The sequence below is a fragment of the Schistocerca cancellata genome, chromosome 1 (assembly GCF_023864275.1).
Source record: "Schistocerca cancellata isolate TAMUIC-IGC-003103 chromosome 1, iqSchCanc2.1, whole genome shotgun sequence".
Lineage (NCBI taxonomy): Eukaryota > Metazoa > Arthropoda > Insecta > Orthoptera > Acrididae > Schistocerca > Schistocerca cancellata.
This window is the reverse complement of record NC_064626.1, coordinates 200,738,397-200,752,365: the sequence shown is the minus strand read 5'-3', so window position 1 is coordinate 200,752,365 and position 13,969 is coordinate 200,738,397. Positions and strand designations below refer to the sequence as shown.

Sequence of the window (13,969 nt, the reverse complement as noted above, 5' to 3'; positions counted from 1 at the left end):
TTGCGAATGGTCCTCGCCGATACCCCAGGAGCAACAGTGTCCCTAATTTGCTGGGAAGTGGCGGTGCGGTCCCCTACGGCACTGCGTAGGATCCTACGGTCTTGGCGTGCATCCGAGCGTCGCTGCGGTCCGGTCCCAGGTCGACGGGCACGTGCACCTTCCGCCGACCACTGGCGACAACATCGATGTACTGTGGAGACCTCACGCCCCACGTGTTGAGCAATTCGGCGGTACGTCCACCCGGCCTCCCGCATGCCCACTATACGCCCTCGCTCAAAGTCCGTCAACTGCACATACGGTTCACGTCCACGCTGTCGCGGCATGCTACCAGTGTTAAAGACTGCGATGGAGCTCCGTATGCCACGGCAAACTGGCTGACACTGACGGCGGCGGTGCACAAATGCTGCGCAGCTAGCGCCATTCGACGGCCAACACCGCGGTTCCTGGTGTGTCCGCTGTGCCGTGCGTGTGATCATTGCTTGTACAGCCCTCTCGCAGTGTCCGGAGCAAGTATGGTGGGTCTGACACACCGGTGTCAATGTGAACTTTTTTCCATTTCCAGGAGTGTATGATTCACTCGAAGAGCCGACACGTTCCCATTGATCAACGGTCGAAACCCGATGGTCCCGTGCCTAGTGCAATTGCACTTAATGACGTCTTGGGATCAACATGTGAGCACGCAGGGGTGGTCTGCTCCCGAGCTCCATGTATGATGAATGGTGTGCTTCTAAACACTTTTGAGTGCAGCAGCATTGTGCTCTTTCGATAGAGATGCCGCAGATCACAGACAAGTCTCCGTACTCCACTTTCTGTGAAGAGTCGTGGACGTCCAACGATTTAGAGCCAAGTGATAATTTCACTGTTCTTCCACCTCTTTCTGAAGATGCTCACGAAAATAGCACATGAACACTCGGCCAGCTTCGCTGTTTACAAGATAATCGTTCACAGGCTCTGCGTAATAATAATCCGCCCCTTTGTCAAAGCCGCTTATCTCAATAAATTTCCCTATTTGCAACCCAAATTTTCGCTAGCGTGATTCACCGTCCGTGTCTGCTCTGCCTACATACTTTTGTTACCGCGTCACGTGCCCACAACGCCACCAGGCGGCATCCAACGTTGCAGTGGGCAACGGTCATAATGTTTTGGCTGATCAGTGTAGACGCTCCTCCATTTCAAACTGATCTACTCATTGTTATTTTGAGGGGTATTTAAAATAAACCTGTCACATATTCCTACAGGAGGTAGTATTAGTCAAAACTAGAAGAATCATACTTACAACAATATGTCCCAAAACGAATACCTGATGAGAAAACAGCCAGTCCATCCTCTCATTCCCATCTGTCGTGTTACGTAGAAGACACTTTAGGCAGTGTTACCACGCTTCCCCCTGTCCTTCTTGACAGTGAATCGCGCACTCCTGCAAATACACCTACATCTATTCGGAATGCGTGACGTACATCGGTCACACGCTCCTGTATATCCGCACACTGTCGATGGTTTGGGCATATACCACTGCATTTGAATATCCCCTTAGGCACTAGTACAACGGATTCAGGTCCAGTGAACAGGAAGACCGTGCAGTCGAACGTCAGCGGCCAATACGTTGCCCATGAAACGTTGCGGAGTGTAACTGTCGCACCATTGGTAGAAGATGGGGTGGTGTCCCGTCGTACATAAAACACCATCGCTGTCTATCTGTAACGGTAACGTTCTCCAGTAGCGGTGCTAATTCAACACACAAAACTCTGCGACACTCAGCAGTTGTTTATATGTTTCCTAAAGTGTATGCCCCTGTGAGTACGTCACTGGTAATTGCTGTTCATGACGCTGAATGGGTCCTATGTCGCACCTCCAAGACAGGTCGAGGATTTTCATCTCCACACGCGTGCATATTCTGGTAATATACACTCCTGGAAATTGAAAAAAGAACACATTGACACCGGTGTGTCAGACCCACCATACTTGCTCCGGACACTGCGAGAGGGCTGTACAAGCAATGATCACACGCACGGCACAGCGGACACACCAGGAACCGCGGTGTTGGCCGTCGAATGGCGCTAGCTGCGCAGTATTTGTGTACCGCCGCCGTCAGTGTCAGCCAGTTTGCCGTGGCATACGGAGCTCCATGGCAATCTTTAACACTGGTAGCATGCCGCGACAGCGTGGACGTGAACCGTATGTGCAGTTGACGGACTTTGAGCGAGGGCGTATAGTGGGCATGCGGGAGGCCGGGTGGACGTACCGCCGAATTGCTCAACACGTGGGGCGTGAGGTCTCCACAATACATCGATGTTGTCGCCGGTGGACGGCGGAAGGTGCACGTGCCCGTCGACCTGGGACCGGACCGCAGCGACGCGCGGATGCACGCCAAGACCGTAGGATCCTACGCAGTGCCGTAGGGGACCGCACCGCCACTTCCCAGCAAATTAGGGACACTGTTGGTCCTGGGGTATCGGCGAGGACCATTCGCAACCGTCTCCATGAAGCTGGACTACGGTCCCGCACACCGTTAGGCCGTCTTCCGCTCACGCCCCAACATCGTGCAGCCCGCCTCCAGTGGTGTCGCGACAGGCGTGAATGGAGGGACGAATGGAGACGTGTCGTCTTCAGCGATGAGAGTCGCTTCTGCCTTGGTGCCAATGATGGTCGTATGCGTGTTTGGCGCCGAGCAGGTGAGCGCCACAATCAGGACTGCATACGACCGAGGCACACAGGGCCAACACCCGGCATCATGGTGTGGGGAGCGATCTCCTACACTGGCCGTACACCACTGGTGATCGTCGAGGGGACACTGAATAGTGCACGGTACATCCAAACCGTCATCGAACCCATCGTTCTACCATTCCTAGATCGGCAAGGGAACTTGCTGTTCCAACAGGACAATGCACGTCCGCATGTATCCCGTCCCACCCAACGTGCTCTAGAAGGTGTAAGGCAACTACCCTGGCCAGCAAGATCTCCGGATCTGTCCCCCATTGAGCATGTTTGGGACTGGATGAAGCGTCGTCTCACGCGGTCTGCACGTCCAGCACGAACGCTGGTCCAACTGAGGCGCCAGGTGGAAATGGCATGGCAAGCCGTTCCACAGGACTACATCCAGCATCTGTACGATCGTCTCCATGGGAGAATAGCAGCCTGCATTGCTGCGAAAGGTGGATATACACTGTACTAGTGCCGACATTGTGCATGCTCTGTTGCCTGTGTCTATGTGCCTGTGGTTCTGTCAGTGTGATCATGTGATGTATCTGACCCCAGGAATGTGTCAATAAAGTTTCCCCTTCCTGGGACAATGAATTCACGGTGTTCTTATTTCAATTTCCAGTAGTGTACTATGCGATTGCTTGTGAATATGTCTCGCAGTCAGGCTGTGATCAACGGGCCTTCAGCAACCTGTTATAGAATCCATTGTCAGACATTGTACTCATTACAATCTTTTTCTGAGTGATCCGTCTTCTGATTTTTTGATGTGGCCTGCCACGAATTCCTCTCCCATACCAGTATCTTCATCTCAGAGAAGAGCTTACAGCCTAACTCGTCAGTTATTTGTCGTATGTGTTCCAATCTCTGTCTTCCTTTGCTGTTTTATCCTCTACAGCTCCCTTTAGTAGTATTGAAGTTATACCCTGATATCTTCACACAACCCATACAATTCTGTCATTTCTTCTTGTCATTGTTTCCTATACTTTCCTTTCTGCAGAGAACTATCTCATTTCTTATCTTATCGGGCCATCAAATATTCGACGTTATTCTGCCGCACTATGAGTGCTTTGGGTCTCTTCTGTTGCGTATATCCCACAGTCCGTGATTCACTGCCATATAGTGCTGCACTTCCAATGTTCGCTCTCATCTCGGAAATTTCTCCCTTCCATAGGCTTATGTTTGATGCTAGTAGACTTCTCTTTGCCAAGAATTTCCTTTTGGCTGTGGTAGTTTCTTTTCATATCCGCTGTGTTTCGTGCTTCATGTGTTATTTTGCTTTCAAGACAGCAGAGTTACTTAACGTCATCAACTTTGTGATCAACAATTCTGATGTTAAGTTTCTCGTTAGTCTCGTGTCTGCTACTTATCATTACTTTCCTGTTTCTTCGATTTACTCTCAATCCATATTCTGTACTCATTCCCTTCAACACATCGTGTAATTCTTCTTCACTTTCATTGAGGATAGCAATGTCATCAGCGAATGTGGTCATTCATATCTTTCCACCCTGAATTTTAAACCACTCTTGAACTATTCCCATTCCTTTATTTCGTCATTCCGTCTACAATATAGTCCGCCTCCATAGCTGAGTGGTCAGCGCGGCAGAATGTGATGCGCGGGGCCCGGGGTCGGTTCCCGACTGGGTCGGCATTTTCTCCGCTTTGTATTGTCCTTATCATTATATCATTTTCATCCACATGCAAGTCGCCGAAATGGCGACGACTAAAAAGACTTGCACCAGGTGACCGGTCTAGCCGACGGGAGGCCCTCGCCACACGACATTTCATTTCATTTCATCTACAGTGTACACACCGAACAGTAGGGACTATTTCTGTCTTTCACCCTTTTCAATCCGGGCACTTCGTTCTTGGTCTCTCAGTCCCATTGTTCCCTCCTGATTCTTGTACATTTTGTATATTACTCGTCTTTCGCTATTCTCAGAATTTCGAATAATTTGCACCATTACCAGGTGTAGAAGGCTTTTTTTACAGGCCTTGTTTTCCTGCTTTGGACTGCCGTAACAGGTATGTCGTGTTAAAGGTCTAAGAACTTTCAGCATTCTACTCGATGATGGCATAAAAGTCAAAATATAAATTGTAGAGAAAATAAATACATTAATACAAAGTTAAATGGTGGCTTATTGTTTCAACCAGAACAACAAAAACCTATGAAAATGTTTTGATTTTTCTTCAACCTTTCTTCCATTATCAAGCGCAACGTTAGGACAGCCTGTCTGGTGCCTTTGCCTCTCTTAAAATAAAACAGATTCCTAATCGATTTATATTGCTATATTGTCGCTGCACATTTTTGTATTTCCTCTTTTTATTTATAAACTGAAGTACTTCTGTTTCTTCGCAGTTACCGTCCTTGTACCTTCTGACTATGTTGTCTGTCTAGCATCTGTGATTGCTTTTCTTCAGACGGTTCTCTTACACTTCAGTCTACTGTTTATCATTACTAAATTGCGATCTTGGTCTGTATCTGCTACTGGGTCGCTTTACAGTGCAATATCTGATTTCGGAATCTCTGTCTGCCCATGCGCGTTTTTAAAGTAAACCTCCCCCTCTTGTGATTAGTGAATAGAGTATTCACTATTATTAGCTCAAATTTATTGCGGATATCAATTAGTCTTCTTTCTCTCTCACTCCTACCACCAAACTCATATTCTCCCGTAACCCTTTTTTTCTACTCGTTGCCCCACAATCGAATTCTACTACACCATGATTATTAGGGCCTACATTTTCATCTATATTGAATTATTCCAATATTTTCAGATAATTTCTCTATCTCTTCATCTTCTGCTTGCGACGTCCGCATGTATTCCTGAACTATTTTTGTCGGCATTGGTTTGCTATCGATTCTGATGAGAACTACCGTATCACTCAAGTGTTCGCAGTGACTCACTCTTTGCTCTACATTCCAATTAATAACGAAGTTACTTCCGTTATACCATTTTTTCTACTGTTGCTATTTCCCTGTACACATCTTTGCTCAACATTCCAATTAATAACGAATGTAACTCCCGTTATACCATTTTTTGCTGCTGTTGATATTACCCTGCACACATCTGACCAGAAATCCTTGTCTTCTCTCCATTTCACTTCACCTACTCCCGCTATATTTAGACTGAGCCTTTGCACTTCTCTTTCCAGATTTTATTGCTTCCCTAACACGTTCCAAATTCTGACAATCCACAGTCCGACTCGTAGGATGATATCCTTTCGTTGGTTACACCATCTTTTTCTCATGATCGCGTCTATCTTTGCAGTCCGCTCCCTGAGATCCGAACTGTGGACTATCTCGGTATCTTTGCCAAAGGAGAGACAGTCATGACACTTTCAGTTACAGGCCACATGTCCTGTGGATACGGATTATGTATCTTTAATGCCGTGGTTTCCATTATCTTCTGTATCGTCATGCCAATGATCATTCCTCCGTCGTTGAAGTGTAGTTTCCCACACCAAGAGTAGGAGCGTCCCCTTAGCTCCTCTACGCTTCTACACCGTCTTTGACAAGGCCATTGGCAGGACGGAGGTGACTTCCTATACTGGAAGTATTTTCCCGGCATTGCTGACAAAATCAATAGCGGGGGTTGAGCCCAGGACTGAACATGTTTTGATTACCTTTGAGAGACACTACCACGAGTCCATGCGAAAGTGATAAAGGAACTGCTTGTTCAGAACTGTCCGCACAAGAGAATCGTTGAGACCTAACAGCAACTCCAATTTTTCTTACACTTGTTTATGATTCATTTTCTGCATGTCGAGATAACTTGCTCCCTTATCTGCAACGTGCAAACTACGCGGAGCCTACCGCAGTCTATGGTCCTCGCTGTAAATAATCCTTCGGGGAATAGCCTGCAGAATAATTTGGCAGATGGACTGGCGCACGCCTTGTGACCACTTGCCAGCCCTGCAGCAGCTGCCGCGGCGTGTTTACCTCTTTAGAGAGTCCAGCCTCCTCGAGCCTGACGCTCTCCTTCTGCGACTTGAGCCAGTGGGAGCGCATCTGCAGGATGCGGGGGATCACGCGCGTCTCCTGGCCGCACCTGCAAACGGGCAACACCAAACAACCACCTGCTGAGTACACAGACCACACACGTCATTGTACACATTATGGAATCATCTCTTAAAGCACTATTTATGTCAAGGTTTTAATAACACTGCCTGACAGAAAAAACTGAAGCATCAAAAGGGGAGGAGGAAACGAAACGTCACAGGCTGAGATGATATGTGATGTAACTTCATTGGTTACAAAATCGAGCAAAATTTACAAAGAATAGGGTAGCGTGACGCCACTTGTCAGCTTGACATTGCAGTCGTTCTGGCATGGATGTATGCAGTGAATGATAAGAAGAGGTTTGCTACAGAGTAGCGCAGCAGTTGTCGTCGTAGGGAAGCTGGATAGGAGCAGAAATGACTACCGAACATGTAGCTACAGTAAACAGAAGTTTTACTTGTAATTTTCTCTGAGCATTGCAAAATATTTCACAAAAGAAGTCCATCCATTATAAGGAGCTAACTAAGCGTCATGAAGTGAGAGGTTTCATCTACTAATACATGACCGCCCTATCGAAAGCTAAAACTATAGACTGTTGAAGATTGCAAGAGAGACTCAGCCGAGTAGCCGCCGCTGGCCATCCTATATCGTGGCGGCAGAGAGCGCTCGTAGTTGGAACTGCTGAAGGCGTGGCTCACCGGCCGCGCACCATTGGATCCAACGGGTCAGAATATGTCGGAAACATGCTTTTCTGTGTCCAGCTATGAGATGTTGGTGGGGATGGTATCTCCTGAGACAAACTGACCTACTACTTTTAAACTTCTTCTTGATATCCCAGATACTGGCTCTGGTACGGCTGCTCCTACACATGTTGTGTTGGAAACAGATATGGGGACCTTCTTGACCACGGGATTGCCTCAGCAGCACACAGACAGCTAACAGAGTGATGTGACATGTGTAGATGAACACTGTCATGTTGAAAAATCATCAAAATACTGTTGCACGAGATAACACATGAAGGTGCAGGATGTCCATTCATTCAAGGTTTTAGATGGTTCCAGGAGAAAAATAAACTGCAGATGGAAACCTGTGTCTGAAACCGTCATATTCCAAGAAAACGGAGCATCACATTTATGGGTGGCAAGGTCTTTCTACCCAGCAGCTACCTCCATCTTCTCCACTGCCGATCGTGGCAGTCGGTCGCGACCACTGAATAACACTGCGAGACGTTCCGGCTATGGTCCATCAGCGTACAAAGTCACATTTGCTGCTGAAGCGGTTGTCTAGTGGCAGGCGCTGGCCTGTATAAATTCGACGCTTTGTAGCCTCGTGGGATGACGTCCCTGGACACGAGTTCCTGTCCTCGACTTGTTCTTCAAGACACCCTCTACAAACCCTCGAAGTTTGTCGCAACAGTTCTGGGACACGCTTTAGATGCCATCCTCAATGCTGTCGACTACCATTAACGACAAACGGTAATGGCCTTATTATGCATTTATACAAGTAACGGTAAATCAATGCTTCTTTCATTACAATTCCTTATTATACCCCGCCACGAATGTAGCACTGTTGTTACAACTTTTAGTGTCCTTCCTGAGGGAACATGATGTTTTTCTTGGAAGATAAGACAAAAATAAGAAGACCCAAAAAAAAAAGCACTGGCAGACTTTCCCTATTGTGCTAACTATAGTTACGCACATAACATTTGTGCAATTTACACTGAAGTATTAACATGACAATAAAAAAACAGATACACCTAAATCTGACACTATATATAGGGAAGCTTTGATGATGCGAGCTGTGTTGATTTACTACTAAACAAAGAAACAAGGAGTGTTTACAGATGTAACAAAACCTTGACTTCTGATGTAATGTCCCCTCAGTATGTAGTACAATCGTGCGGAGATGAGCAAAATGTGTGATAAACTGAAAGTATGCTTACTTTGTCAGTTATGTTTTAGCTATGTACTTCTTATATGTTATAGTTATGCATACGTCTTAACAATTCCTTAGCAGTTATCAATGTTTGTTGCACGATTTCCGTGTTCTTGAATTCACAATTATTTTGTAACTTTTACTATCGTTTGTGCACGTGGTTACTCATTAACATACACTGACGTTTTCTTTTCTTATCTTCACGTGTAGACAAGTTATGTGAATAGTTTCTGTAATTAACAATTTTAATACATGTGGTAGGAAATTGTTCTCTCTGTGGAACATCACCTTGACGAAGCACTGTCCATGTGGGTGGGGAGGCTTGGGTATCCGCATGAATCTGAGGCCTACGCTGTAGGTAGAGGACCAACTGCCAAAAAGGCCTCAGCTGATGGATCAGACTAGGTGTGTCCCACAACGTCCCATCTTCCCTATCCACGCCTAGTCCTTACCCAATTCCCTTTCCCAACCCAAAGTGTGATGCAATCTGTGTCGAGAGGTGTGTGGCACTTGGGAAGGTATGTCACAAACGGAGCCTCTGGGATACCAGGTAACCTCCCTGAGTAAGTGGCCTTACACACAGCTGGGTATTTGTGGTGTGGACCGTGCAGATCCCCAAATCTCATGGGACCAATATGGACATGAATAAAGAAAATAAATTAAAACAAACTGAGGGGCAAACTTAAGACACCCAAACATCGGAGTCAGGACCGATGGAAGGCATTCCTACAACTGAATCAGGGTCTGTATCCGAGCCAGAAGTGGAAACTGTAACCCAGAAGTTGGATCAGACCAAGATTAAAGCCTTGTATAGGGTCCAGAGGAGAGAACTACTCAGGGAACAGAGAAAAAAGGCAGGGAAAGAATGGCTTCCTAAACACAAGTGCAGGGAAGTGAAAGGGCTTGAACCTAAGACAACCAAGAAAAACTGTCTCAGGTTAGAGGGGATACGCAGACCCCCACAACGTCTAAGACTGGCGGCAAGAGGATAGGGGAGAAATCTAAGACTCCCTACTCCATGGATAACTGAGCCCAGAAAAAACTGAGGAAAGAAACAGGGAAACAGATCTATAGTACTACAGTCTCGGTTTTTAAGATGGCAGTTATCCAGAAAGGCTATTCACTGGTAGCCATCACCTCACAGCTGGAGGAACTTGTACAGATGCCCCTCTTTGAAAAGAATGGGTGGGAGGGGGGACACTGGTCCAGGACCCAGCTTCAGGAGGGTCTATCTAGATCATGGTGCCCTCATTTTTATCTGTGAGGAGGTGCAAACGGTGGAATGGCTTACGGACAAGGTGCCCATGATAACCCCTTGGGAAGATGCGAAGCTGCTAGTCAAGACGGCAGCAGAGCTTCTTATGACCGCAAAGGTACTAAAGGTCTTTAAGGATGTCTCCCTAAGTTTCTGTTCGAGAAAATAGGAGCTCAGAATCCAAAAGTCTCGACAGAAGACTGGAGAGTGATCAACCAGAAGGTTGTACCAGAAGGACGAAATCCGGTGGTGGAGGTTGGAGAGAAGTCCCTGAAGATAATGCAAGACCTGAAAATTTTTTAGGGTTCTCGCAGGCCAGCCTCAAGGTTATTAAAGACCTCAAAGGCAATGATGGCAGCAAGACAGAGACTGGAGGTGCTGCAGATTAATGTGCAGCACATTAAAGGGGCCTCTGCTGGACTGAGCCACTGCCCGGGGAGACAGAAAGTGGACCTGGCCCTGATAAAAGAACTCTACTTATATAAAGGGGGTATATCAGGCCTTGGTGGCACTGTTGATAAGCTGATTTATGCTAGAAATCTAAGAAAGTCCAGAACATGCACCTGTGTAAGAAATGATGAATTTCTACTCCAGGGACATAGTGACCATTAGAATGCAGCAATGTGAGGAAGGTATTACGAGGGAAATTGCTTTGGCCTTAGCATACCTTCCTTACAAAGACAGCTCTCCTCCTCCTTTCGAGGTGAGGAGACTGGTAGATGCTTGCCATCGGCAAGGTGACCAACAGTTTATGGGATATGCCGCCAATGCCCACAACCTAGTGTGGGGCAGCAAGGACCCCAACCGTAGAGGTGAGTACCTTCTTGAATTTCTTTTAGCTAACAACTTGGAGGTCTTGAATAGGGGCAATGAACCTACATTCAGGAATATCAGAAAGGAAGAAGTAATTGACATAACCCTTGATTCCATGATGATGCGCAGCTATGTGAAATAATATGTGGCATTAGAGTCATCCTCACCAGACCACATGTACATTAAATTCAAGGTTGTAATGGGAATCAGACAGACCATGACCTATAAGAGGGTTGGGGCTGGGTTGGGTGGGGTTCTTTAGGGAAGGAGACCAGACAGTGAGGTCATCGGTCTCATCGGATTGGGGAAGAATGGGGAAGGAAGTCAGCCGTGCCCTTTCAAAGGAACCATCCCAGCATTTGCCTGGAGCTATTTAGGGAAAACACGGAAAACCTAAATCAGGATGGCCGGACGTGGGATTGAACCTTCGTCCTCCCGAATGCGAGTTCAGTGTCTAACCACTGCGCCACCTCGCTCGGTGACCTATACTAATCCTAGGAAAACAGACTGGGAGACATATAGGAGGGACCTCGACTTAGGCTTATCAGAAATTAAAACCTCAATAACTTATCCAGTAGAGTTTGAGCAAGTAGCAGAGGCTATTAACTCTGCCATAGTGACCTCATATCAGGACAACTGTTTAAACACCAAGAGGTGCACAAATAGGAGTGTGCCTTGGTGGAATAATAACTTGGAAACGCAAAGAAAGCAGGTACAAAGATTGATTAACCTTGCGAAATGTAAAAGGCAATGGGCAAAATAGCGTGAGGCCCTTGTCAACTACAACCCTGCAATCAGACAACCAAAGGAGGAATCCTGGAAGGCATTCAGTGAGGAAGTGAAGAGCATGGTTACTCAAGCCAGACTTCACAGAATCCTCACTAGAGTACCAATCAATCCAGGAGGTACGTTGAGGACAGATGATGGGGAATGTACAGAGACAGCACATGAGACGCTAGAACTACTCGTCAGAACTCACTTTCCTCAGTATCCTCTTCCAGACAACACAGACATGAATGTGATCTCAGAGAGACAATGGTTCTCAGGCACTCGAAGAGAGGACTGGGGTTCAGCCAGAGAGTGTGCGGACTTCACTGAAATCCAATGTGCGGTGGGAACATACCAACCGTTCAAGTCACCTGGCCAAGATGGAATCTTTCCAGCTCACCTGCAATAGGCAGGAGACAATCTCATAAGAGTCCTATGCAGGTTATTCAGTGTTAGCCTAGCAGTTGGAATCATTCCCAATGCTTGGAGGGCAGGGAAGATTGTCTTCTTTCCAAAGCCAGGGACAATTGATCATACCAAGGCCAAGGATATGAGACCAATCAGTCTGTCCTCCTTCATTCTCAAAACAGTGGAAAAACTGGTTAATGTATACGTTGGGGAGAGGAGACTAATTAGGGCCCCTCTACATTCAAACCTACACATCAATTAGGTAAATCATGTGAGACAGCTCTCCATCAGGAAGGTGGAGAAAGCACTTAACTTCCCAAGAAATAGCCCTCTGCATCTTACTGGATATCGAAGGAGCCATCAGTAACACGACCTTCGATTCCATGGTAAGGGCAGCAGAGGTGCATGACCTGGGGACCACTATATGCTAGTGGTGAACGACCTCATTGAGTGAACCGTGCGTGGCTCGTGTTCGTGCCATATCTCTTTGACAATCTGTTTTTACCGTACTGACACCTCGTCTTAATTTTCAGTTACTGGTGTCACTGAGTTGCTGCCTTGCCTGCCCGTGAGTGGCAGCAGCAGCACTTATCCACATAGGTCCTGCCGTATGATCTTTGCTGGACTGCTATTACTTCCCGGTCGTAGTGGGTTGTGACTTGGTTCGGACCTGGCAGTGTTGGAGTTGGCACGCGGCGCAAGTTCAGTCGGAGCGCAGCAGCAGTGAGACCCAGACCGCCATGACTCATCTGATGGTTGTCGACACACATGATTGGAGTGGGTTTGTCGTCGGTCGGTCGTCTTGCCAGATGACGTGAATTTGGCTGGCGATTGCTTATGGGTTGGCTGGGTGTGCCGATGTGTGTTTCGTTCCTTTTATTGAACAGTCTCTGCCGTTAGCATTGTATAGTTCTTCGTGCAAGTGTTCGTGAAACTGTGTGTAGTTTTTTGTGATTCTGACTGACAAGTTATTTTAAATGTTGTCGGCGTACTGGCTCAGATGTAAGCAGGTTGGCGTGGAGCAGTGAGGAATCTCGGCAGGGCATAGTTTGGCCGGGGCCTGCTGGCGGTTTCTACGTGGTGTCGGAGAGTGTGGCGGTGTTCCCATTGGTACGACGTCCGTGGCTCACCGACCCTGGACACGAAAGTTGAGTTTTGATTTAACCTACCAGCAAGTCAAGACTGTTCACATTGTGTCGTTTGGAGTTCGTTGTCGGCTGTTGGGATAGTCCCACGAGTAATGACTGGTTTCCAAGTTAGAAAATTCTAACCACCCTCCGGTGGAGTTTCACTGTATTTGGTTATTTGAGTTAAAGTGCACCAGCCTTCTGCTTTGTGGCCGTTAACGTTCCGGTTACTTGCCCTGGGCGTTGACGTTAATTTCAGACAGTGTAGTTTCCTCATTGTGTTGTTGCTGTCCAGCATGGTGTGTAGTTTGACAGCTCCGTCTATGATTGGTTGTGGGCGTCAATATCTTCTATGTTGTTCTGTTGAACTCCCTGTTGTGCCCTGGTCGGGTGAAGTGGAAGTTGTCTTGTCGGTGGGTCCGCTGACTGTCGCTCGGTTGGGCTGTCGTCGGATCGTGAATGGTTGGCCCGACTGCCTGTCTCACCTAAGTGAGCGTTAGTGTTTGAATTACAGGCCGACCCTCAAACATCTGGGCATCCTTGTGTGTACTCCCTTTTTTTTTAACTTGTTCTTGTTGTCGGTACTTGTATGGCTTCTAACCGGTTTTGTGTTTTAAACTAGAGTAATTTTACTCTTAAGGCCTTCAACCTACTTTACTGTTTCACGTAAACTCTTTGCCATTTTATGTTTTTTTATAATTTTTAAGTCTTCAGCCATCAGCCGATTTCAATTTAATTTGTTTACTTCAACCTATTGAATTTTTAAATCTTCGACCTTCAGCTGGTTTGAGCTTCAGTTGTTTGTTCTTAAGGCCTTCAGCCTAAATTAAAAAACTGTTTTACCTAAGGACTTTGGTATTAAAAAAAATTGGTGTTTTGGAGTTTTAAGGGTTCGGCCTTCAGCCGATTTGAATTTACCTTGTTTACTTCAGCCTAACTAAAGAACTGTTTTAAGATAAGAATTTT

At 46.7% G+C, this 13,969-nt stretch overlaps 1 protein-coding gene across 1 annotated transcript in view; it reads right to left on the bottom strand.

Moving 5' to 3' along the window:
- LOC126163143 (protein-tyrosine sulfotransferase-like) overlaps positions 1-13,969 on the bottom strand; it is a 199,761-nt gene that overhangs the window by 52,631 nt on the left and 133,161 nt on the right. Inside the window, exon 4 of the mRNA XM_049920111.1 lies at positions 6,638-6,746. Coding sequence (XP_049776068.1) covers positions 6,638-6,746 — 109 coding nt within the window. The remainder of the gene's footprint in view (positions 1-6,637; positions 6,747-13,969) is intronic.